General features: G+C 45.3%; 2 protein-coding genes across 4 annotated transcripts in view; one reads left to right on the forward strand and one right to left on the reverse strand.

Moving 5' to 3' along the window:
* SYN1 (synapsin I) overlaps window positions 1-27,343 on the forward strand; it is a 60,932-nt gene that overhangs the window by 10,190 nt on the left and 23,399 nt on the right. For all 3 annotated transcript variants that reach the window (XM_044305814.1, XM_044305815.1, XM_044305813.1), the window contains exons 2-5: window positions 9,414-9,471; window positions 12,388-12,479; window positions 16,427-16,583; window positions 16,842-16,931. In XM_044305814.1, the coding sequence (XP_044161749.1) occupies window positions 9,414-9,471; window positions 12,388-12,479; window positions 16,427-16,583; window positions 16,842-16,931 (397 nt within the window). The remainder of the gene's footprint in view (window positions 1-9,413; window positions 9,472-12,387; window positions 12,480-16,426; window positions 16,584-16,841; window positions 16,932-27,343) is intronic.
* Window positions 20,837-26,339, reverse strand: TIMP1 (TIMP metallopeptidase inhibitor 1). Its single transcript, XM_044305817.1, has 6 exons — window positions 26,248-26,339; window positions 25,396-25,531; window positions 22,947-23,026; window positions 22,397-22,514; window positions 21,994-22,115; window positions 20,837-21,272 (listed from the first exon to the last, which is right to left on the reverse strand). The coding sequence occupies exons 2-6, from the start codon at window positions 25,502-25,504 to the stop codon at window positions 21,066-21,068; spliced, it is 636 nt and encodes a 211-aa protein (XP_044161752.1). The 5' UTR covers window positions 25,505-25,531; window positions 26,248-26,339; the 3' UTR covers window positions 20,837-21,065.

The following is a 27,343-nucleotide window of genomic DNA, read 5'->3' on the forward strand; positions in this document are numbered from 1 at the left end:
TATACGCAGCTCAAGGGTCTTGGATCAACACGAGAAGATAAAGGGTAAGACCCCCTTGCACACGGGCGTCGCGGATTTTGTCCGGACGCGTTGCGGAAAACCCGCATCAGTGTGCACGCAATTTCAGTCAGCTTTGTCTGCGATTTCGTTGCGTTGTTCTGTTTTTTTTTCCGCTCGAGTGCAAAGCGTTTTGCACGTGTGTGCTAAAAAACTGAATGTGGTACCCAGACCCGAACCCGGACTTCTCCACTGAAGTTTGGGTTTGGTGTTCTGTAGATTTTATTATTTTCCATTATAACATGGTTATAATGGAAAATATTAGCATTCTTTAATATAGAATGCTAAATAAAATGACCATTGAGGGTTAAAAAATAATAAAAAAATTACTCACCTCATCCACTTGATCGCGCAGCCGTTATCGTCTTCTTTCTTCTTCTTGCAGGACCTGCAAAAGGACCTGCGCTGACGTCATCACACTCACCACGTGGTGACATCAGCGCAGGTCCTGCTGAATGAAGATAGAAGGATCTTGCAGACAAAAATAGGACGTATTTTGTCTTTTTTATGGGACTACATGGTGTACTGTCCGTGTTTTTTTGCAGACTTATTGAAATGAATGGGTCAGCCTCCTATCCGCAAAAAATGCCGATGGGATACAGGCCAAAAATACGGTTGTGTAAATGGGGCCTAAATAATTGTAGCGACTCGTTAACGCCGAAAATTTCGCTTATTCCACACATGGATAATAGATCATACTTCCGGTCGTTACTCGTTCGCTTTGAAATTGTTCCTTGTTATTACATGTAAAGATGGGGGACAGATGCTTGGTCAAAAGGCGTGTATGAGATCGTTAGCGAGTAGATGACTCCATATTATATGAACAGATCTATTAACGAGGAGCGATGATTTTTTAGTACGCTGAAAAATCACAATAGACGAAAAATTAGCGATTTGCCGCTCGTCTTTGAATCGTTCATACTTATTACATCACATGGTTCTTGGTCGTTTTTGCCCGCATGCACCAGAATCTGTGCGATATTCGCTCCATGTAATAGGGTCTTAAAGATCATCAACGCCAGGGTTAGGAAGACAGAGAAGATCTAAGGTCAGGAGTAAAGGTTAGTTATTGGACAGAGGAGTAATGGGAGATTGAGGAAGGTCAGGGACAAACAGGAGATGACATCCGTGAAAGAGGAAGACAGATTGTTATTAGTGCTGAACTGCAGGATACATGGAAAAGGAGAAAAGAAATACAAGAATATAACTACTATAATACTGCTCCTATGTACAAGAATATAACTACTATAATACTGCTCCTATGTACAAGAATATAACTACTATAATACTGCTCCTATGTACAAGGATATAACTACTATAATACTGCCTCCTATGTACAAGAATATAACTACTATAATACTGCCTCCTATGTACAAGAATATAACTACTATAATACTGCTCCTATGTACAAGAATATAACTACTATAATACTGCTCCTATGTACAAGAATATAACTACTATAATACTGCCTCCTATGCACAAGAATATAACTACTATAATACTGCTCCTATGTACAAGAATATAACTACTATAATACTGCTCCTATGTACAAGAATATAACTACTATAATACTGCTGCTATGTACAAGAATATAACTACTATAATACTGCCTCCTATGTACAAGAATATAACTACTATAATACTGCCTCCTATGTACAAGAATATAACTACTATAATACTGCTCCTATGTACAAGAATATAACTACTATAATACTGCCTCCTATCTACAGGAATATAACTACTATAATACCGCTCCTATGTACAAGGATATAACTACTATAATATTGCTGCTATGTACAAGAATATAACTACTATAATACTGCTCCTATGTACAAGGATATAACTACTATAATACTGCCTCCTATGTACAAGAATATAACTACTATAATACTGCTCCTATGTACAAGAATATAACTACTATAATACTGCTCCTATGTACAAGAATATAACTACTATAATACTGCCTCCTATGTACAAGAATATAACTACTATAATACTGCTCCTATGTACAAGGATATAACTACTATAATACCGCTCCTATGTACAAGAATATAACTACTATAATACCGCTCCTATGTACAAGAATATAACTACTATAATACTGCTCCTATGTACAAGAATATAACTACTATAATACTGCTCCTATGTACAAGAATATAACTACTATAATACTGCTCCTATGTACAAGAATATAACTACTATAATACTGCTCCCATGTACAAGAATATAACTACTATAATACTGCTCCTATGTACAAGAATATAACTACTATAATACTGCCTCCTATGTACAAGAATATAACTACTATAATACTGCTCCTATGTACAAGAATATAACTACTATAATACTGCCTCCTATCTACAGGAATATAACTACTATAATACCGCTCCTATGTACAAGGATATAACTACTATAATATTGCTGCTATGTACAAGAATATAGCTACTATAATACTGCCTCCTATATACAAGAATATAACTACTATAATACTGCTCCTATGTACAAGGATATAACTACTATAATACCGCTCCTATGTACAAGGATATAACTACTATAATACCGCTCCTATGTACAAGAATATAACTACTATAATACTGCTCCTATGTACAAGAATATAACAACTATAATACTGCCTCCTGTGTTCCAGAATATAACTACTATAATACTGCTCCTATGTACAAGAATATAACTACTATAATACTGCTCCTATGTACAAGAATATAACTACTATAATACTGCTCCTATGTACAAGAATATAACTACTATAATACTGCTCCTATGTACAAGAATATAACTACTATAATACTGCTCCCATGTACAAGAATATAACTACTATAATACTGCTCCTATGTACAAGAATATAACTACTATAATACTGCCTCCTATGTACAAGAATATAACTACTATAATACTGCCTCCTATGTACAAGAATATAACTACTATAATACTGCCTCCTATGTACAAGAATATAACTACTATAATACTGCCTCCTATGTACAAGAATATAACTACTATAATACTGCTCCTATGTACAAGAATATAACTACTATAATACTGCCTCCTATGTACAAGAATATAACTACTATAATACTGCTCCTATGTACAAGAATATAACTACTATAATACTGCCCCTATGTACAAGAATATAACTACTATAATACTGCTCCTATGTACAATAATATAACTACTATAATACTGCCTCCTATGTACAAGAATATAACTACTATAATACTGCCTCCTATGTACAAGAATACAACTACTATAATACTGCTCCTGTGTACAAGAATATAACTACTATAATACTGCCTCCTATGTACAGGAATATAACTACTATAATACTGCCTCTTATGTACAGGAATATAACTACTATAATACTGCCTCCTATGTACAAAAATATAACTACTATAATACAGCCTCTTATGTACAGGAATATAACTACTATAATACTGCTCCTATGTACAAGAATATAACTACTATAATACTGCCTCCTATGTACAAGAATATAACTACTATAATACTGCTCCTATGTACAAGAATATAACTACTATAATACTGTCTCCTATCTACAAGAATATAACTACTATAATACTGCTCCTATGTACCAGAATATAACTACTATAATACTGCCTCCTATCTACAGGAATATAACTACTATAATACTGCTCCTATCTACAAGAATATAACTACTATAATACTGCTCCTATCTACAAGAATATAACTACTATAATACTGCCTCCTATGTACCAGAATATAACTACTATAATACTGCCTCCTATCTACAGGAATATAGAGAAGGACAGTGAAGTGTAGAGATGTGAAAGTGGTAAGGGGGTTTATGTGTTACATATGTGAAGGACTTGGGGGTATTGATCTTGGCTATGGCTTTTGTGAGGTGGATGTTGTATAGCGGTGGTATCAGTTTTGCACTTTTTGAGGTATGTGGGGTCTGTCCAGCATTGGGTTATAGGTGCTGTTTTTGAGACATGTACCGCACAGTGATGCTGATGTTGGTTTGTCAGATGTTATAGTCCTGTTATACTGCACCTGTATTTACTGAGGGGGGATCATTTTTCTGGGGTCAGGTCAGTTTTCTCAGATGCAGCCTATCAATTTTAAGGGGTCCTTCACCGCTTGATGTTCGGCGCTGGTTCCTCCTTTCTCTCCTTGGTTTAGATCCCCCTGCTTCCTCCCACCACAATGCCTGTGCCCGTAGAAAAGTCCCCTGATAACGCCGCTGTGGAGCTCTGTTCCCTGGGCAGTCAATAACTGAGGTATAACTAGATATTCAAAGGGTTAATTGCTTCTGACAATTCCTGTATGTTAGAGTGTCCCCCGTGCTGAGACCACCCGTGACCCAATGTATTTTATTGCTCTGCAGCGCCACCGCTGGGGGAAGGGAAGCATTGCACTGTTCACATTCAATTTAGTGAGCCGTTCTCGGAAGACTAGGCTCACGGCGTAGACGTCAAACCTATCCACTTGTCTGTATTCACTTGGCAGAGGGCTGCAGTGTAAAGCATGTGGCAGGAAGAAAGTGACAGCTGAGATCTGTGCTGAGACAGGAGGTCTGAACAGGCTCGTAGCTGATCAGTTTCCTTGTGGTCAGGGTCTTGGTGGTCCCAGAGACCCTTAAAGGTCATGTCCACCCAGGGGGAGGGGTAGCGACAACTGCTCATCCCAGGGTCGTGTCAGCGGTTGTCATGGAGACCTCACCCAGATTCCCGTCACATCTCAGGGTCCAGGGCCATTGTGCCGGATGCTTAGGTGAATGTCAATATAAGACCGATTTGCTTCTGCAGCCTGATCACATGACTGGGGGGGGGGGCAGAAAAGAGCAATTTAATAGCTTTACTCATTGCCACGTTATATAAGGCTCTGATTTATTTATACCTCTGTTTTTCCGGTCTGCTGCCATCCCCTCCCCCGCCCGCTAGCAGCAGCATTGCAGATTATAACCTCAATGACCACTATAAGAGTCGAGCTATAAAGCTGCTCCCCCCCCCCCCCTTCCCCCGAGTGCCCGTCAGTCTTCATTGGCGCGGTACTCAGGAAGCGCCGCAGCAGCAGGTACAGCAGACCCCAGAGTACCATTGCTAAAGTGAGAGCGTGCACCTCGAATGCACGTCGTCAGTGCAGAGCATATACTGACTCAAGATGACTGCAGGGCTATGCCGCCCCATTGGTTTCCTCCTCTGGTAATTGCACCCTATTTCCGAGTGGAGGGGGAGAGGGAGGGGGCGCCTGGCATGATTACATCGCTATCTCACAGCTCTGTGGGGGGGGGGGGGGACTGCCGAGATCTGCAGGATGAGACGTCTTCAGACTTCCCCGAGCTCTGCCTGCGTACAAAGGCTGCGAACATCCACCGGGCTAGGACAAGTGATGTCATAGTGCCCAACCAGTGATGTCACTTCAGGGGATTCTGTGCAGGAACATCCGGTGACGGCCATCGCGTCTTCTTCCGCAAGCAACACATCATTGACTCCTGTAATGAGAGAAGAGTCAGAAGCTAGCAGTGATGTGGAATGTTACCCACCTTCGCTTGGGGGGCGTCCATCCTTGAGCCATGTCAGTTAGGACCCCTCAGCTCGTCAGGTCCTTTCCTCATTCTCCGCCAGGCTGTTTTATGGCGGTAGATTCATATGTAGCCTATGAAATTCAGACCTGCCACCATCTCCGGCCTCCCCCATTACACTCGGTGTCTTTTTTTCGCCTTCTGCAGCCTCCATCACAGGGTATACGGCTCGTTTTTAAGGGAAAAGTGCTAACTAATTCCACAGTCTCGCCCCCTCACTCCAGAAATATGTGCCGCACAGATAATAGACAGCCGTGCCGTCCGCTCCAGAATTATGGGCAGGGATTCACATTGTGCAAGGAGCAGAGGGATGATAAGAAGCAGAGACAGAGATAAATAGGCTTAAAGACTGCAATTCTCCAGTGCGGAGGGATTGAGAAGCCTCGGGGAAGGAGGGCGGCAGCCATTCGTTGCATTTCTGCAGTCAGGGATTCATCTGCTTTCTGAATTTAGCACCAAGATCTCCTGGCCTCCTTATGTACGTTTAGCCAAGATCTCCAGGGCAGTGAGGTCTACAGAACCCTGTTCCTCACCAAAGATAGAAGGAACCGGTGTCCCCCCCCCTTACTATCACTTGGGTCACTGATGACCTTCCACTATCACTTGGGTCAGTGATAACCTTGCGTTGTCTGGGTGGAGAAAGTGCCCTTATACCACCCATGGACAAAGGGATTAGGGACCACCAGAATTTAGGGTGCCCTCACACGCCAATATCTCCATGACTCACGCCATCACCTGGATAGTTATCACTTTCCCTGCATTCACATACTGGAGATATGGATTCTCCAAACCATAATCCATTTGGCTGTGGTTAGACTGGATTGTGTAGATCCAGGTTTTTTAACCCCTGGACTCTTATGCCAGAGGAAGCTCGGATTGCAGACCCCAGAATTGGCAGCACTGGTGTAGTAGTAGCATAGTCAGGAATGGAGCCAAGGGTCGTCACCGGAAAGACAGGACTGAAGGACAAGGTGGAAACGAAGTCGAGAACAGAGTCAAGGGTCAGTGCCAGGTGCAGAACAACAAGTACTGGACAAATAATCCAAGGGTGAGGCAATATCCAGGAACAAGGCCGAGGGCAGAAACAGCGTCAATCAGGAGTCAAACTAGGAACAAGAGGACCAGATATTTTTTTGCACCTGTTACCTTACTAACCTAGTGCAACCCAAGTTAAATTGGGCCGTGGGGAGGATCAGAGCTGGAGTGAGGGTCAGGTTCACAGGGGCCGCAGCTACTCACCAGGACACAGCATTGGAACCAGACGTGGTAGGTAGCACAGTGAAGAAGACTCATCCTAGGCTAGCAAATGTTTTAATGATCCAAAGCATTATGGGTCTGAAATCTGAGCCCGTGAAACTCCTCTTAGCAGTTTTTTCATGGTGTTGTATATACAGACCTGCTGATAGATAAGGGTGGAAGGGTCCTTTAAGGCCAGAGCTTTGCTACCTCTCTGCCTGGTCGAGTAACCTAATTGCATCTCCAGTGGAACAGGATTTATAGCTGAGATGTCGGCCTGAGGTCAGGTAGTTGGAAATTCTCCAATTTCATCTTTTGGTGCTGCCAATACATATTGAAGCGTCTGCAAACTGACGCCCCAGAGCGGGGCAGGATGCGTGAAGAGCGCCGCAGTGACTTTCTCATGCTCTCTGTTTCCACGTGACGTGAGCAGAGTCTGGAAGAATTGACTGCCGCAGTAACATCTGCATCTGCCGTAGCCGGTTAGTTACTGGAGTCCGTGAGATCCAGCAAAGCAAGAGATGAGGGACCTTGATATGGAGGGAGAATGTCAATGTGACCACATAGATGTTACGTGAATCCAACAGGTCCCCAGCTAGAACATCTCCGGGCATCCTTAAGGTGGCCTTAGCTTGCTATACCTCCTGATACGTGTAGGCCAGGCTAGGCAGAACATGCATGTATTCTCAATTAGGTAGAACAGGCATGTATTATTAGTTGGGAGGAGGTAATTATCAGTCATGAATGAAGCCAAGTCAGCTTTTAAGTCAATTAGGTCAAACATCGACTAAATGAAGAAAGAATGCAGGCAGACCCCCACCCTGATGGCTTTGGTTCCTGTAGTTTTCCCCATGTGCTCATATTTATGTATGGTCAGATAGAGATGGTCATACTGAAGCCAGATCTCCAATGCTTGTGATGTCAGTTTGAGAGATTTCAGAATGCTCTTCAAAAATTTTTATGAGCAGCGTGAAAACCTCAAGCTGAACAGGAACCTACTCTAAAAGAAACATGGTGCTCAGGAGGTCCAAGAAGGTCCAAAAACAGGCAGAGGTTTCCCATACTTCTCCATCTTCGTGGGGATTGTGATGCTTTGTGAGCAGGCGTCGGATTGAGACATCTACCATTGACGTCAAGGAAGTAGAGCATCTTGTTTGGGCTCCTCTAACTCCCTCCCTGATCCACAGGCCATTACTCCAGAGATTAGGGAGACTCCAGCAGAGCATGAATCATCTTGTGGTGTAGATCCTACGGTGGTGAAGATTTTCTTTATTAGGATGGAATTGCTTTTTAATTCTTGACTCGCTCCCTCCAGCGTCAGCATTTTTATAACCACCGGCCTTATTTCAACTCAGAAGTTATTTCCAGAAGCCTCAGCTTGTTACAGTGGCAGAGGTATTCTGCTAATCACAAAGTATGGCCTGTCCACTGTCAGACTACAAGGGTCTGGCCACTGGGAACCTCATCGATAACGAGAATGGAGGTCCCGAGTCCCCTTGAATGGAGCGGTAGTAGATCCACCCAAATACAGAGTGGAGTGGCCTTCAAGGCTTAGTGACTTGTCATTTTAGATGTATGTAAAAAAAAAAAGGTGAACTAAACACCTTAAGAAAACATGGGTGGTCGCCCCCAGCACCCAGTGTAGATCTTGTGCAGTCAGGGCTCTTAGGGAGTAGAGGACGAATGGCGTTTTCTTTATTATCGTGGACATCAGGACACGTTGTCTGGTACATTGCATTGATCGCTTTGCAGGGAGATCAAAGGCGCGGAGAAGGCTCTGATTCACACAGCAGCAGGAGAAGGACTACGACTCTCTAAATTGACTCTCTTCAAACCATTCATCCGATGTAGCCCTTAGAGCGGGGGAAGGTCAGCTCGGCACCTAGGGCATCCCAGATGTGCTGCAGCTGTATGTTGCATGGTGGACAGAGATTATTTGGGCCTATCCCACACTTTTCAGGCAGGCCCACTTGAATGTGGATTTCTGACGTCTGGAGGTTGAAAGCCTCCGATTTAGGGGTGTAAATTAGGGAATTCTGAGTTAATGGTAGGGGCGAAGGGGTACCTCATCTCCATTATTAACATGTCAGTGCATTACATGGATAGGCAGTTTTATTGAACATCATGTAATACTTCATTTCCCCTGCGGGGGCGCTGTGTGGAAATGAAACACTACACTGGTGCCTGCTTTAGTAAATGGAATGACTCACCAATAGGCAGTGGCTGTACCTAAACAGCATGGCCATGGGTGATGTCATCTCAATCAGGTTATGTTCCCCTAGTAGCCAAGGGCAGTAGTGCAGCACAGGTTTTGCATGATGCAGGTCGCCTTGTCCTCCAGTCACACCGAGAGCTGCATTCCAAATGCTGCTGGTTTCAGCAGTGTTAAGACCTCTTACCACAGATCAGACACTGAGCCATCAGGGCACAACAGTGAGATGCCAGCAGAAGAACAGAGGGATGGATTTTTGAATGCTGCTTTAGCTGTGACTGGAGCGTTAGACATGCTTTATGATAAGTCATTTCTATTTTATTCATCTCACAGGGTGAAGATTTTTAAAGGGAAGAAAATCAGCGGAGAGTTTGACATCAAGGTTGAACAAGTAAGTGGAGACAATTCATGTACACCTGTCATATCAATATGGAGTCTGAAGATTTCACTCCACTATCTCCAGAGTTAAGCCACTTGAACCCCCTTCCCCAACCATATACAGACCCCAGACCAGACCCCCCCCTTTTTATACAGACCGCAGACCAGACTCTATTGTGAACTGACCCCAGAACCATACACCCTGTATACACACATAATAGCAGCCCTGTTGTATACATACCCCAGAGACAGATCCCCTCGGTACGCCAACACTAGCACTGAGTCACTTTGGCCAGATCTTCCCTGTATACAGACTCTAGACATCACCTCTGTATTCACACCCCAGGCACAATCACCCCGTATGCAGACTCCAGACCAAACTCCACTTATATATAGACCCAAGATCAGAACTCCCCCTCCTATATACATGTTCAAGGCCAGAATCTCCCTCTATACAGAGCGCAGACAAAAATGTCTCTGTATACAGACCCCAGACCAGAAGCCCATGTATACAGACCCTAACGCATAGACATTCCAGGCCAAACCCCCTGTATACAGACCCCAGACCAGACCCCTCTGTGGACAGATCTCAGACCAGACTCCTCTGTGAAGAGACCCCAAACCAGACCCCTCCGTTAACAAACTCGAAACCAAACCCCTCTGTTGACAGACCCCAGACCAGACCCCTCAGTGGACAGATTTCAGACCAGACTCCTCTGTGAAGAGACCCCAAACCAGACCCCTCTGTTAACAAACTCGAGACCAAACCCCTCTGTTGACAGACCCCAGACCAGACCCCTCAGTGAACAGACCCAAGACCTGACCCATCTGTGAACACACCCGAGACCAGACCCCTCTGTGGACAAACCTCAAACCAGACCCCTCTGTGGAGAGACTGCAGACCAGATCACCCTGTATACAGACTCCAGACCAGACCCCCCTGTTAACAGACCCGAGACCAGACCCCTCTGTGGACAAACCCCAAACCAGACCCCTCTGTGAAGAGACTGCAGACCAGATCACCCTGTATACAGACCCCAGACCAGACCCCTCTATGAAGAGACTGCAGACAGACCCCAGACCAGACCCCTCTGTAAACACATCCAAGACCAGACCCCTGTGTGGACAGACTCCTCTGTGAAGAGACTGCAGACCAGAACACCCTGTATACAGACCCCAGACCAGACCCCTCTATGAAGAGACTCCAGACCAGATCACCCTGTATACAGACCCCAGACCAGATCCCTCTATGAAGAGACTGCAGACCAGGACACCCTGTATACAGACTCCAGACCAGACCCCCTGTATACGGGCCACAGGCCAGGCCCCTCTGTGAACTGACCAAGACCAGAACATCCTGTGAACAGACCCCTTTATGAACATACCCCAGACCAGACCTCTTTGTGAACTGTCCCCAGATCAGAACCCCCATATAAAGACCCCAGACCAAACCCCCTGTATACCGACTCCAGACCAGACCCTTCTGCGAAGAGACCCCAGACCAGACCCCTCTGTAAATACACCCAAGACCAGACCCCTCTGTGGACAGACTCCTCTGTGAAGAGACTCCCGCCCAGAACACCCTGTATACAGACCCCAGACCAGACCCCTCTGTGAACAGTCCCCAGACCAGACCCCTCTCTGAACAGACCAAAGACCTAACCCCTCTGTGGATAGACCCCAGACCATACCCTTCTGTGAAGAGACCCCAGAACACCCTGTATACAGACCCCAGACCAGACCCCTCTGTGAACAGTCCCCAGACCAGACCCCTCTCTGAACAGACCAAAGACCTAACCCCTCTGTGGATAGACCCCAGACCATACCCTTCTGTGAAGAGACCCCAGAACACCCTGTATACAGACCCCAGACCAGACCCTTCTGTGAACAGTCCTTCCCCAGGCCAGACCCCTCTGTGAACTGACCAAGACCAGAACATCCTGTGAACAGACTCCAGACCAAAACATCCTGTATACAGACCCCTTTATGAACATACCCCAGACCAGACCGCTGTGTGAGCAGACCCCAGACCAGACCGGTTTGTGAACTGACCCCAGATCAGAACCCCCATATAAAGACCCCAGACCAAACCCCCTGTATACAAACCCCAGACCAGAACCCTTCTGTATAGACGAACACAAGACCAACCCCCCTGTATGAAGGCCCCATACCTGACCCCTCTATGAACAGACCCCAGGCCAGAGCCCTCCTGTATAGACACCGTAGGCCATCCCCCATGTAAGAAGACCCCATACCAGATCCCTCTGTGAACGGACCCCATGTATACAGACTCCAGGCCAGACCCTCCTTGTTTACAGACCTCAGACCAGACGCTCAGCTATTGACCTCTCCCAGCTACTCTGCCTTCCTCCATTCCCAGACGGCGCCGCATTCATTGCCCCCTTGGCATCAGGACACTGTGGCAGTGCAGGACGGGGAGAAGGGAGTATGTGGGGGACCTGGGCGATTGTCTGGCTCTTCTAGGAGTCCAGGAGATCTCCCCTTTTACTGGGAGAGTTGACAAATATGCTCTAACTACCCCTTCATGTATACAGTGGGACGGCCATATTGATCACCTCTGCATCTTGCTGTTACTGTCAGCCGTCAGTGCTGGAAATAATCCAGTCCTTTCTCTAATTCATCCTCGCCGGCAGCCATTACCAGCTCCTGCGGGACGAGCGTGCAGAGTTTTATGGGTCGAAATAGAAATAGCTGGTTTTATAAAGGATCCATAAAATACGTTTAAAGCTGGAGATTAAACGTTGCTTCTTCCAGCCACAGATGATGACGGCAGAACCTCTGCGGGAAGCAGAAAATCATAGCATTCACACCGAGCAGTCAGCGCTCGCTCGTGTAGCCGTCCGATTTCACAGCGGTCATCATCCACAGGCAGGCTTCCTTATGATGTCCCTTTATATCCTCTCCATAGGCCGAGTTCTCGGATCTGAACCTGGTGGCCCATTCTAATGGAACCTTCTCTGTGGACCTAGAGGTCATGAGAAACGGCGTGAAGGTGGTCAGGTGAGTTACACACCTACAGCTGGTATCGCCATTTACATTGCTTACCCCGTGTTAAAGGGGTTGTCCAAGTGTTTTATACTGCTGACCCATCCTCAGGGTAGGTCATCCGTATGTGATCGGTGGGGGTCCAACTTCCAGCACCCCCACAATCAGCTGTTTGAAGAGACCACCGCGTTCACCGGAGCTTACCACGTCGCCCATTGGATAGTGGCTGTGCTTGGTATCACAGCTCAGCCCCATTCACTTGTATGGGACTGAACGCTGCGTAGGTCATGTGACCAGTGAACGTGATGTCACTGGCAAATCAATCAAACGGTTGATCTGTTGGGATGTTGGGAGTTGGACCTCCGATGATCACATACAGATGGACAAGGACCCGATTCGAGCTGCTGAAAGGGTTTGGAGGAGGAGACCATTACATGATGACTACTTACCTGTCCCTTAAAGGGGTCATTCACATTTACAAATGGATGGCATATATAATTTTATAATGATGCAGGGGGAGTCTGACCTCTGATTCTGAGAATGAAGGGTCGGCCATGTTGGTGTAGTGCACCAGCCAGGGAACAGCAGCACAACGCTGACACTACACCAGCACTGCCGCCCCTTCATTCTTAAAATGAACGGGGGTCTCACAGGTCAGACCCCTCCAATCATGAATTGATCTATATAAAGCATAATTTTTTACGATGGGAACAGGTAAGTAACCATCCTCCGCCGGCCCGCCACCTACCCCACCCATGCTATACCCACTTTTTTTAGACCTGTTGTGAGCGGGGAAAAGTCGCAGATTGGGGCGCAAATAATCTTTGTGCAGCAATCTGCGCTACAAATATGCCTAATATAAGCCTATAGCTGGATAGTAAATGACCCCCATAGTTTCTACTGAGATAAGCGGTGGCAGGGCTATCTGGCAGCCTCTTGTCTGGACAGTTGACGAGAGAGAACGTTTCGATAGCTTACTTACATTGGTTTATACTGCGATTCCAGGAGGCCTCACGATTTCATGCTCTCAGCACTGGTTCATAAATATAAGGCCAAAATGACAGTGAAGACTGACACAGGTAGAGCAGCAGGATTTAGCTGTCACTCAGGGTCTGTGAAAAGTTGGGTGACAGACTATAGGGTCACCGTAGTCGCAGCCCCTAGTGGTTGTTACCAGTCATTGCAGAACATATGAACACCAGGGTAATGTTGGGGCTTGTCTGTAATTTTAGTAAGGTCTGTCCTCCATCAGTGCTTGGATATACGCGGCAGTAACTCCCTCAGTGGTAGCGTAGCGCCATATACATCACACGTGTATCGCCAATGCCCAGGACGGTGGGAGACGACTGCTCTGAGGGTTATATGAGGTGAAGATGGGGCGTCGTTCACACACAGCAGCTGCATTCATGTCACTCATTTACTAATAGCAGCTCGTGCTGCTGCCGCTGAGCCCGGCTCATTGTAAAGGGAGCCCCCCTGTGGAGATAATGGAGTACTGCAATATAGTAACCACTCATTTAGCCGTTTGTGTTTGGCAGAAAAGCCTCAGGTATTTTCTAACCATCGTAAGAAGCTTTGTGCTTTAACGACATTTGACGTGAGAACCCTCGTCAGCAACATGAAGCAGGCAGCATGGGCATAGTGATTGTAGATGAGGCAGGCGGCATAGGCATAGTGATTGTAGATGAGACTGGCGACATGGACATAGTGATTGTAGATGAGGCAGGCGGCATGGCGGCATGGGCATAGTGATTGTAGATGAGGCAGGCGGCATGGGCATAGTGATTGTAGATGAGGCAGGCGGTATGGGCATAGTGATTGTAGATGAGACTGGCGACATGGGCATAGTGATTGTAGATGAGGCAGGCGGCATGGGCATAGTGATTGTAGATGAGGCAGGCGGCATGGGCATAGTGATTGTAGATGAGGCAGGCGGTACGGGCATAGTGATTGTAGATGAGGCAGGCGGTACGGGCATAGTGATTGTAGATGAAGCAGGCGGCATGGGCACAGTGATTGTAGATGAGGCAGGCGGTACGGGCATAGTGATTGTAGATGAGGCAGGCGGCATGGCGGCATGGGCATAGTGATTGTAGATGAGGCAGGCGGCATGGGCATAGTGATTGTAGATGAGGCAGGCGGCATGGGCATAGTGATTGTAGATGAGGCAGGCGGTACGGGCATAGTGATTGTAGATGAGGCAGACGGTACGGGCATAGTGATTGTAGATGAAGCAGGCGGCATGGGCACAGTGATTGTAGATGAGGCAGGCGGTACGGGCATAGTGATTGTAGATAAGGCAGGCGACATGGGCATAGTGATTGTAGATGAGGCAGGCGACATGGGCATAGTGATTGTAGATGAGGCAGGCGGCATGGGCATAGTGATTGTAGATGAGGCAGGCGGCATGGGCATAGTGATTCTAGATGAGGCAGGCGGCATGGACATAGTGATAATAGATGAGGCAGGCGGTACGGGCATAGTGATTCTAGATGAGGCAGGCGGCATGGACATAGTGATAATAGATGAGGCAGGCGGTACAGGCATAGTGATTGTAGATGAGGCAGGCGGTACGGGCATAGTGATTGTAGATGAGGCAGGCGACATGGGCATAGTGATTGTAGATGAGGCAGGCGGCATGGACATAGTGATTGTAGAAGAGGCAGGCGGCATGGACATAGTGATAGTAGATGAGGCAGGCGGCATGGACATAGTGATAGTAGATGAGGCAGGCGGTACGGGCATAGTGATTGTAGATGAGGCAGGTGGCATGGGCATAGTGATTGTAGATGAGGCAGGCGACATGGGCATAGTGATTGTAGATGAGGCAGGCAGTGTGGACATAGTGATTGTAGATGAGGCAGGCGGCATGGGCATAGTGATTGTAGATGAGGCAGGCGGTGTGGACATAGTGATTGTAGATGAGGCAGGCGACGTGGGCATAGTGATTGTAGATGAGGCAGGCGGTGTGGACATAGTGATTGTAGATGAGGCAGGCGGTGTGGACATAGTGATTGTAGATGAGGCAGGCGGCATGGGCATAGTGATTGTAGATGAGGCAGGCGGTGTGGACATAGTGATTGTAGATGAGGCAGGCGACGTGGGCATAGTGATTGTAGATGAGGCAGGCGGTGTGGACATAGTGATTGTAGATGAGGCAGGCGACATGGGCATAGTGATTGTAGATGAGGCAGGCGGTGTGGACATAGTGATTGTAGATGAGGCAGGCGGTGTGGACATAGTGATTGTAGATGAGGCAGGCGACATGGGCATAGTGATTGTAGATGAGGCAGGCGGTACGGGCATAGTGATTGTAGATGAGGCAGGCGACATGGACATAGTGATTGTAGATGAGGCAGGCGGCATGGACATAGTGATTGTAGAAGAGGCAGGCGGCATGGACATAGTGATAGTAGATGAGGCAGGCGGTACGGGCATAGTGATTGTAGATGAGGCAGGCGGCATGGGCATAGTGATTGTAGATGAGGCCGGCGGTACGGGCATAGTGATTGTAGATGAGGCAGGCGGCATGGGCATAGTGATTGTAGATGAGGCAGGCGGTACGGGAATAGTGATTGTAGATGAGGCAGGCGACATGGGCATAGTGATTGTAGATGAGGGAGGCGGCATTGGCATGGTGATTGTAGATGAGGTTGTCACCCTTACAGTGTGGCACGACATAGCCGGGTATGTGGCCGTACTTCGTCCAGCTGCCATATCTCTACATAAATAACTAGATTTGCCATTCAGGCCTCCTATACGTCTGGGTGACAACTCCTATGGGGTTGTAATGGCGGCCATATCTCCCCTAGCTTTTCCAAAAACAGACCACTTGACAGACGTGTGCACCTCATCCTTGATAAGAATATCTGATATTGTGGTGATATGTTTTAAACCCCTCAGTGCTGGGACTGATCGCCTCTTATTTATAAATGCTTGTTCCACCCTATTGGTTCTCATAGGTCTCTGAAGCCAGACTTTGTCCTCATTCGTCAGCACGCTTTCAGCATGGCACGGAATGGAGATTTCCGCAGCTTGGTGATCGGCCTGCAATATGCCGGCGTACCGAGCCTGAACTCCTTGCACTCAGTATATAACTTCTGTGATAAGCCCTGGGTGGTGAGTACTATAATATTTTAGCTCTCCAGTGAAAAACATCCCGCTGTTCTCGGCCCCAGAAAACTTGAGGCGATAGGATGAAAATAACAGAGCTCAGTTTCACAGCAGGCTGTAAAACGAGTGGGTTCTTAGTGAAATCTACTTTGCTGACATCTAGTGGTCAGTATGAAAACTGCAGTATTTTATAATACAAGATGCCAACTAGTTGTCTTTATTAGTTCTGTTCTTTGGGATAATCTTTTGTCATTTATCTTTCAGTTTTCTCAGCTCGTTCGCCTGCATAGGAAGCTTGGGCCCGAGGAATTCCCTCTGATTGAGCAAACTTACTACCCTAATCACAAAGAGATGGTGAGTCAGAGACCACTACTATCTGTTTGATGTCCTGCACAGGGCTTCACTTCACATACTTCCACCTACAGGACTTATTTCATGAATAACACCTGGTTTGGGGTCCTGTGTCCTGTAGTGACCCCCCAGACAGAAGCAGCAGGGCTCACACTGTACTTTCCATGTTATGTGTCCCTCCAGTCCGGAAGCAGGTTACGTGCCAAGCAATAGGTTTTGAAATCTGCAACCGGAAAACCACTGATGTAAAACAGATGTCTATCTATAGAGAGCTGTGTGTATCCGCAGGTTCACTTTCAGTGTCACATTGAGATCTGTGCTACTACTATAATATTGCCTCCAATGTACAAGAATATAACTACTATAATACTGCCTCCTATGTACAAGAATATAACTACTATAATACTGCCTCCTATGTACAAGAATATAACTACTATAATACTGCCTCCTATGTACAAGAATATAACGACTATAATACTGCCTCCTATGTACAAGAATATAACTACTATAATACTGCCTCCTATGTACAAGAATATAACTACCATAATACTGCTCCTATGTACAAGAATATAACTACTATAATACTGCCTCCTATGTACAAGAATATAACTACTATAATATTGCCTCCTATGTACAAGAATATAACTACTATAATACTGCTTCTATGTACAAGAATATAATTACTATAATACTGCCTCCTATGTACAAGAATATAACTACTATAATACTGCCTCCTATGTACAAGAATATAACTACTATAATACTGCTCCTATGTACAAGAATATAACTACTATAATACTGCTCCTATGTACAAGAATATAACTACTATAATACTGCTCCTATGTACAAGAATATAACTACTATAATACTGCTCCTATGTACAAGAATATAACTACTATAATACTGCTCCTATGTACAGGAATATAACTACTATAATACTGCCTCCTATGTACAAGAATATAACTACTATAATACTGCCCTGTGTACAGGAATATAACTACTATAATACTACCTCCTATGTACAAGAATATAACTACTATAATACTGCTCCTATGTACAAGAATATAACTACTATAATACTGCTCCTATGTACAGGAATATAACTACTATAATACTGCTCCTATGTACAGGAATATAACTACTATAATACTGCCCTGTGTACAAGAATATAACTACTATAATACTACCTCCTATGTACAAGGAATATAACTACTATAATACGCCTCTAGTACAAGAATTATAACTACTATACTACTGCTCCTATGTACAGGAATTAACTACTATAATACTGCTCCTATGTACAGGAATATAACTACTATAATACCGCCTGTGTACAAGAATATAACTACTATAATACTGCCCTGGTACAGGAATATAACTACTATAATACTACCTCATGTATAAGAATATAACTCACTATAATACTGCACTCTCTATACAGATATAATGCTATAATACTGCTCCTATGTACAAGAAATATAACCTAACCCTTACACGATATAACTACTAGCCTCCTATGTACAAGAATATAACTACTATAATACTGCTCCTATGTACAAGAATATAACTACTATAATACTGCTCCTATGTACAAGAATATAACTACTATAATACTGCTCCTATGTACAAGGAATATAACTACTATAATACTGCTCCTATGTACAGAATATAACTACTATAATACTGCTCCTATGTACAAGGATATAACTACTATAATACTTGCCTCCTATGGTACAGGAATATAACTACTATAATACTGCTCCTATGTACAGGAATATAACTACTATAATACTAGCCTCCTATGTACAAGAATATAACTACTATATACTGCTCCTATGTACAAGAATATAACTACTATAATACTGCCTCCTATGTACAAGAATATAACTACTATAATACTGCTCCTATGTACAAGGATATAACTACTATAATACTGCCCCTAGTGTACAAGAATATAACTACGATAATACTACCTCCTATGTACAAGAATATAACTACTATAATACTGCTCCTATGTACAAGAATATAACTACTATAATACTGCTCCTATGTACAAGAATATAACTACTATAATACTGCCCTATGTACAAGAATATAACTACTATAATACTGCCCTATGTACAAGAATATAACTACTATAATACTGCTCCTATGTACAAGAATATAACTACTATAATACTGCTCCTATGTACAAGAATATAACTACTATAATACTGCTCCTATGTACAAGAATATAACTACTATAATACTGCTCCTATGTACAAGAATATAACTACTATAATACTGCTCCTATGTACAAGAATATAACTACTATAATACTGCTCCTATGTACAAGAATATAACTACTATAATACTGCTCCTATGTACAAGAATATAACTACTATAATACTGCTCCTATGTACAAGAATATAACTACTATAATACTGCTCCTATGTACAAGAATATAACTACTATAATACTGCTCCTATGTACAAAACTATACTCCTGCCTCCTATGTACCAAGAATATAACTACTATAATACTGCTCCTATGTACAAGAATATAACTACTATAATACTGCTCCTATGTACAAGAATATAACTACTATAATACTGCCTCCTATGTACAGAATATAACTACTATAATACTGCTCTATGTACAGAATATAACTACTATAATACGCTCCTATGTACAAGAGTATAACTACTATAATACTGCTCCTATGTACAAGAATATAATACTATAATACTGCTCCTATGTACAAGATATAACTACTATAATACTGCTCCTATTACAAGAATATAACTACTATAATACTGCTCCTATGTACAAGGAATATAACTACTATAATACTGCTCCTATGTACAAGAATATAACTACTATAATACTGCCTCCTATGTACAAGAATATAACTACTATAATACTGCTCCTATGTACAAGAATATAACTACTATAATACTGCTCCTATGTACAAGAATATAACTACTACTAATACTGCTCCTATGTACAAGAATATAAACTACTATAATTACTGCTCCTATGTCACAAGAATATATCTACTAATATACGCCTCCTATGTACAGGAATATAACTACTATAATACTGCTCCTATATACAAGAATATAACTACTATAATACCGCTCCTATGTACAGGTATATAACTACTATAATACTGCCTCTATGTACAAGAATATAACTACTATAATACTGCTCCTATGTACAAGAATATAACTACTATAATACTGCCTCCTATGTACAAGAACTATAACTACTATAATAATGCCCCTATGTACAGGAATATAACTTACTATAATACTGCTCCTATGTACAAGAATATAACTACTATAATACTGCTTCCTATGTACAGGAATATAATTACTATAATACTGCTCCTATGTACAAGAATATAACTACTATAATACTGCTCCTATGTACAGGAATATAACTACTATAATACTGCCTCCCTATGTACAGGAATATAACTACTATAATACTCCTCCTATGTACATGAATATAACTACTATAATACTGCTCCTATGTACAGAATATAACTACTATAATACTGCTCCTATGTACAAGAATATAACTACTATAATACTGCCTCCTATGTACAAGAATATAACTACTATAATACTGCTCCTATGTACAAGAATATAACTACTATAATACTGCTCCTATGTACAAGAATATAACTACTATAATACTGCTCCTATGTACAAGAATATAACTACTATAATACTGCCCCTATGTACAAGAATATAACTACTATAATACTGCCCCTATGTACAAGAATATAACTACTATAATACTGCCCCTATGTACAAGAATATAACTACTATAATACTGCCCTGTGTACAGGTGGATTCTTTTTGAGCAGTTCATATGGACGCCATATTTTTGGTATTTGGTGAAATAATTCCAGACGTTCGTACAAAAATCCTATAAACATTTATTAAACAGTATAATACATATAAAGCAGTGAGATCCGGTGACGGTAGCACTTGGTGCACAGGGTGGCGCTCACTAACAGCAGGGGTTCTGCTCCTTGGCCGCACTATGCGGTTTAGCGCCCTGGTTGGGTCCGGTGAGCTACAGGGATGTCATGTGACTTGGTGGGGGCCTGGAGTGGTGGTCGGTGCCCCAGTGACGCAGTCGATCTCAGGCCGCGGTGTTGCTGCTGGTGGTTGTGTCGTACGTGCGAGACTTCAAGCTGTTCCAGATGCACAGACCGTCGCCCTTGTTCACACAGGCCCAGGTTGCGGCCTGATGACTGGCGTACAGAGACTTCTTCCTCATCAAGGGGTCGGTCCAGAGACACTGGAGGTCGTTGTCCACCTGGCACGGCAGGCCGAAGCACTGCTTAATCTGCAGGGGAACAGAGTCTCATTTAGGACCATAAAACGGAATGCATCTAGTGGGGGGCTTGTGCTTACACGTGGCAGCCAGTCTAAGAAAACACTGCTGCAGTGTAAAGCATATGGGCAGAGGAGCAGCCTGCAGGTTTGACAAGGCAGGGGGGAGTGGATATTGGACAACCTCAGATGGCAATAGGCATTGTAGTTCAGCCAGAGCCACTGATTTTAATTGTGGAGTATACATGCAGTGTAAAGTATGGGGGAAGGTAGAGCAGCAGCCTGAGGCTCTGTTGGGACAGGAAGTGAATTTCAGACTCTGGTAGACAATGCAGTCGAGCTGGAGCCACTGATCATAGCTGTAACCTGATGAGGTATAGCTGCAGTGTAAAGTATGGGGGCAAATTAAGCAGTAGCCAAAGGCTCTGTTGGGACAGGAAGTGAATTTCAGACTCTGTTAGACTATGCATACTGCAGCCTCTGATCATAGCTGTACCCTGCTGGGGTATAGCTGCAGTGTAAAGTATGGGGGCTGAATCAACAGCAGCCTAGTAGAGAATGCAGTCAAGCTGCAGCCGCTGATCATAGCTGTACCCTAATCAGGCCACCTCTGACTCCGGTAAGACAAGGCAGGCAAGCTATCCTAGGTGTGCCAAAAATGTTACAAAACTGCAGTATAAAGTATGGGGGAAAGTCAGTTGAAAAGGTGGCTCCTCCAGGAGGGTTGATCTCACCTTGCAGTCGCAGTGCTTGGCATACACCTGCAGGAATCCCCTCTTCTGGCCCATGGTCAGGGTGGCCCATGGCACCACGAAGCTGCAGCTGGTGATGTACGTCTTGCCATCTACGATGGTCGCTGTGTGGAGAGGAAGAAGAGGAAAGGTTATCCTTGAGGAAAAGGCAGCAGGGAGCAGCATGGTGGATGACAGTGGAGGATAGATAGATGGATGAAGGGGATGTTAGATGTATGGAGGCAGGTGGTAGCTATGGAGGCTGATTGGGACTACAGAGAGATGATAGGTGTGCTGGTGGTTACCATAGAGGGATGATAGGAGTTGGTGTACATATTGGTGGTTAGTGTAGAAGGAGGATGGATCAGCAGTGGACAGTAGGGGGCAGCGTGTCGATCATACTGACCGGCGACCAGGAACTCCTCGCTCTTGTTGGTGGAGGGGTGCTCGTAGCCGCACAGGCCGTCCGACTTGGGGCTGTACAAGAACTGGATGTCGTCGAATTCTTTAGGAGCCTTGAAAACCTGTTGATAAAGGATGAAGACATACATGATATGTCGTCACGTGGCGCTGTCATGTTAGCGGCCCTTTAAATACCGCTGGCACATTTCTGGTTGGGTGTCGCTGTGGTATAACACAGCATGGTGAACGAAAAGCCAAAATGTGTGCCTGTGCCTTTAAGACTGTGCAGTCTGTAATGCAGAATGCCTCGTGTTGCATGGGTATGGCGCCATGTTCGGCTGCCTGGACCTTGCAGGAATTGTATTGTAGTGCAGCACCTCGCTGGTTAATTGAGCAGAGAGTGGAGAGGTCTGCGGGCAGGGATTACCCAGCATGCCGAGTTCTGATCCTGCGCCTGCACTGTGTGGTTAGACCGCAGTCAGAGCAAGAGAGAAAAACATTTCGGCTGCAGCTGGAGGGCACAGAGCAGCCTGGCACTCGGGAGAGGGTCCTACCTTGGTGGTTTTCACCTCGAACTCCCTCCAGTGCTCCCGCACCACGCTGTCTTTCTGCCCAACGAACTTTGCCCGGAACACTGCAGAAAAACAAACACTGAATTAGACAATGCCACCTGCTTCGGAACTACAACCCCCAGCATGTACCACAGGCCAGCAGGGAGAGTTGGGAGCGGCGGTTTCATAGCAGATCACTGGCGTGCAGCCCCAGGTGTCAGTGGCAGATCGGTACCGAGCCCATGTGACACACATCTGAAACCGGAGGTCACCTGCCCAATTACAGGTATCACCCAGTAAGCACATCATACACCCACTCATCAGAGCTGTGGCACGTGCGCCCGTCTATGGGAGGGTGTGCTCTCAGGTGTGGGCGCACAGTAGCCGTGCCCTTACAGGAGCAATCTGCAGAAGTCGGGTGTCACTCGGTGACATCTCCTGTTCTGTCCGGGTTCCCAGTGCATGAATAATTAATAGAATATCAGGAGATGTCCGAAATCATAGATCCATCTCTCCTATGGACTCCGTACTGGAATGTCCTCTGCAGATTCCTCACTGCCTGTCTATTCACGGAGTACAGACTACCAGAAACGCCAAGGTGTAGCCTAAGGTGGTCATGCATTACCCTTCCTGTATTATACTCCAGAGCTGCACTTACTATTCTGCTGGTGCAGTCACTGTGTACATTACATTAATTATCCTGTATTATACTCCAGAGCTGCACTCACTATTCTGCTGGTGCAGTCACTGCGTACATACATTACTTATCCTGTACTGATCCTGAGTTACACCCTGTATTATACTCCAGAGCTGCACTCACTATTCTGCTGGTGCAGTCACTGTGTACATACATTACTTATCCTGTACTGATCCTGAGTTACATCCTGTATTATACTCCAGAGCTGCACTCGCTATTCTGCTGGTGCAGTCACTGTGTACATACATTACTTATCCTGTACTGATCCTGAGTTACATGCTGTATTATACGCCAGAGCTGCACTCACTATTCTGCTGGTGCAGTCACTGTATACATTACATTACTTATCCTGTATTATACTCCAGAGCTGCACTCACTATTCTGCTGGTGCAGTCACTGTGTACATACATTACATTACTTATCCTGTACTGATCCTGAGTTACATTCTGTATTACACTCCAGAGCTGCACTCACTATTCTGCTGGTGCAGTCACTGTGTACATTATATTACTTATCCTGTACTGATCCTGAGTTACATCCTATATTATACTCTAGAGCTGCACTCACTATTCTGCTGGTGGAGTCACTGTGTACATACATTACTTATCCTGTACTGATCCTGTGTTACATCCTGTATTATACTCCAGAGCTGCGCTCACTATTCTGCTGGTGCAGTCACTGTGTACATACATTACTTATCCTGTACTGATCCTGAGTTACATCTTGTATTATACTCCAGAGCTGCACTCACTATTCTGCTGGTGCAGTCACTGTGTACATACATTACTTATCCTGTACTGATCCTGAGTTACATCCTGTATTATACTCCAGAGCTGCACTCACTATTCTGCTGGTGCAGTCACTGTGTACATACATTACTGATCCTGTACTGATCCTGAGTTACATCCTGTATTATACTCCAGAGCTGCACTCACTATTCTGCTGGTGCAGTCACTGTGTACATACATTACTTATCCTGTGCTGATCCTGAGTTATAACCTGTATTATATTCCAGAGCTGCACTCACTATTCTGCTGGTGCAGTCACTGTGTACATACATTACTTATCCTGTACTGATCCTGAGTTACATCCTGTATTATCCTCCAGAGCTGCACTCACTATTCTGCTGGTGCAGTCATTGTGTACATACATTACTTATCCTGTACTGATCCTGAGTTACATCCTGTATTATACTCCAGAGCTGCACTCACTATTCTGCTGGTGCAGTCACTGTGTACATACATTACATTACTTATCCTGTACAGATCCTCAGTTAGATCCTGCATTATACTTCAGAGCTGCACTCATAACTCTGTCTTGAGAGATCTCTGCACCAGGCTCTTTACGGGAATCTAAGGTAGGATACAGTAAGTGTCCCCGGCCTTTTAGGTGCTGAGCTGTCAGTGACTTATCTGACTATAATCTTGCTGACTGTTTCCAGACGGCATATTTAGTCCTCATTTGTTGTGGATCAGCCGTATAGAGCCACTGAATGTGTGCGCTGTGTGTGCTGTATAGTCTGCGGTGGGTGGTCAGGGTGGCACACCCCCTCTTTGGGCACACTCTGCAGACTCCAGGCGGTAGCAAGGCGCTGTGATGTGGTCTCACTATCTCGCTAACTTCTCCGGGACGTGTGAATGAGCGTTACTGTTTCCCCCCCCCCCCCCCCCCCCCCCCGCCTGCACCCAGTGCTTTGGCACACAGGATATTTCTCCTTATGAGAGACCCTTTGTGCGAACTATCACGTGGCCTTACCGATTGGTGAGTCACAGTAGACGGTCTGGGGGTGACGGGGGCCGCATACACACGACCAGGCTTCTTTGCTCAGGGACCCCAAAATCATCAGCACCACCAGGGAGAACATTGTGGAAGTCGGGTACTGGTCCAGTCTGTATAAACAAAGGCGGGTGTTACACAGGGGTCCCTAGGATGGCATAACATACATGTGGGGGGGAGGGTGCGTGCCATCACGGCTCAGGCAGGAAAGGACTTGAAATGTGCTGAGGATCTTGCACATCGAATGACAGTCCGTGTGGTTTGGGCAGGAAATGGGTTGACGCCTTGACACGGTGGAGTGTAAATAGTGTTATTTCAGGCGCTGGGAGGGAAAGTGTGCATTACTGGTACGAGATGGGATGCATTGATGAGGAGTTTAGCTACGCAGGGATGATGGGTGTAGTGGTTGCACTGGGTTTTTGGCATAAAAAAAGGTGCAGATCTCCAGTGGAAAGTGGGGGTGGCAGATAATGGGTTTGTGTCTAGGTTTCGAAGGCATAAAAAAAAAAAAGCCATTGAGAAACCTTTAGAGTCACTGGGCCCCTGAGCTGTGTGAAGCCCTGGGCTACCTGCGGTGGTGCAGGGTTGCAGCAGAGATCTAGTGCCATGGAGGATCCTGGCTGATAATTGGTTAAGTGACTGTGCAAGGTTTTGGCAAACAAGGGGTGAAGTGAAATTTTTAAGCCCCCAATTGGAAGTTGTGAGGGTCAGCGGCAGATAAAGGGTTAACGGTCAGAAATGGCTGTTGGGAGTCCCTGAGTGGAAGGGGTTAAGCCATGCAAAGAGAGAGTCAGTGGTGGCAGAGGTGCCGAGAGCGAGCGGCTGCTTACCTGGATCTCAAGAGTTGTCAGCGGGTCTGAAGCTCAGCTCTGCATCTCTCTCCATTCCACGTCTGGAATTTAAAGCGTCCCCGTCCCCCCAACCCCTCCCTCCCACCCGTGATGTGATTGGCCAAGAGCCCAGCTCCAGACGCCTTCCCTATTAGTCAGAAATTTCAAAACAGGAAGCGATCATACGGGAGAGCTTGGGAAATTATTCATGTCATGCAGAGTGACCCCGGCCAGGGCACTCCAGGGGTAGGCTTACCGGACTGACTGTAGGCTTTATTCCATCAGGTTGTAGCGGGGATGGCGTGCATGTTGGGCAATCCATAAGTTTGCACAGTTAGCCAGGACATGGAACGTCTAAAGCAGGCATGCTCAACCTGCGGCCCTCCAGCTGTTGCAATACTACAACTCCCAGCATGCCCGAACAGCCTACAGCTATCAGCCTACAGCAGGGCATTGTGGGAGTTGTAGTTTTACAACAGCTGTAGGGCCGCAGGTTGAGCATGCCTGGTCTAAAGGGTTCTGGGTGGGATCGGCAGTGATAACCTCCTGTGCTTCCCAAAGGGTTCATACATGTACAGTGCAAGCAGAGATGGAGGTCCTTGTTGAGGCCTTCCCACTTTGGGTTGGCATGGACTTTTAAGGATGGCAGTGGAGCCAAACAAGTAGATCCTTGACCACATAAATCCAAAAGTCGGCCATGGAAGTAAGATTTGTGGTGGTACCACCTTCTTAGTCTATGACAAATACATCCATGTTTGCCCTGGGGACCGTCACCATAGACCCACCAGAACTTGATATTAATTGTATGGGTATCACATAGAAGTCTGCTGGATCCATAGACAAGTAGCCAGGTTGACTCCCCATTTGACACCTTGAGGAAAATAAAAATTTGCATGTTTCGGGCTGCAGTCTTCATTCGTTCATGCCGGATGTGTGTGCCCAGGATGCTGCTGCTTTCCTCCTGCCTAGTGCGTGCATTCCTCTATCCTCAGCCTATGTGATCTGCCCTCTTTATATGCTTTTCTCCCCTCTCCACACTCTGATCTTCTGTGTACAACCACCTCCCCTTCCCTGCCGCGCCCAATATCTAACACTGA

Source organism: Bufo gargarizans, chromosome 9 (assembly GCF_014858855.1).
Source record: "Bufo gargarizans isolate SCDJY-AF-19 chromosome 9, ASM1485885v1, whole genome shotgun sequence".
NCBI classification, from domain to species: Eukaryota; Metazoa; Chordata; class Amphibia; order Anura; family Bufonidae; genus Bufo; species Bufo gargarizans.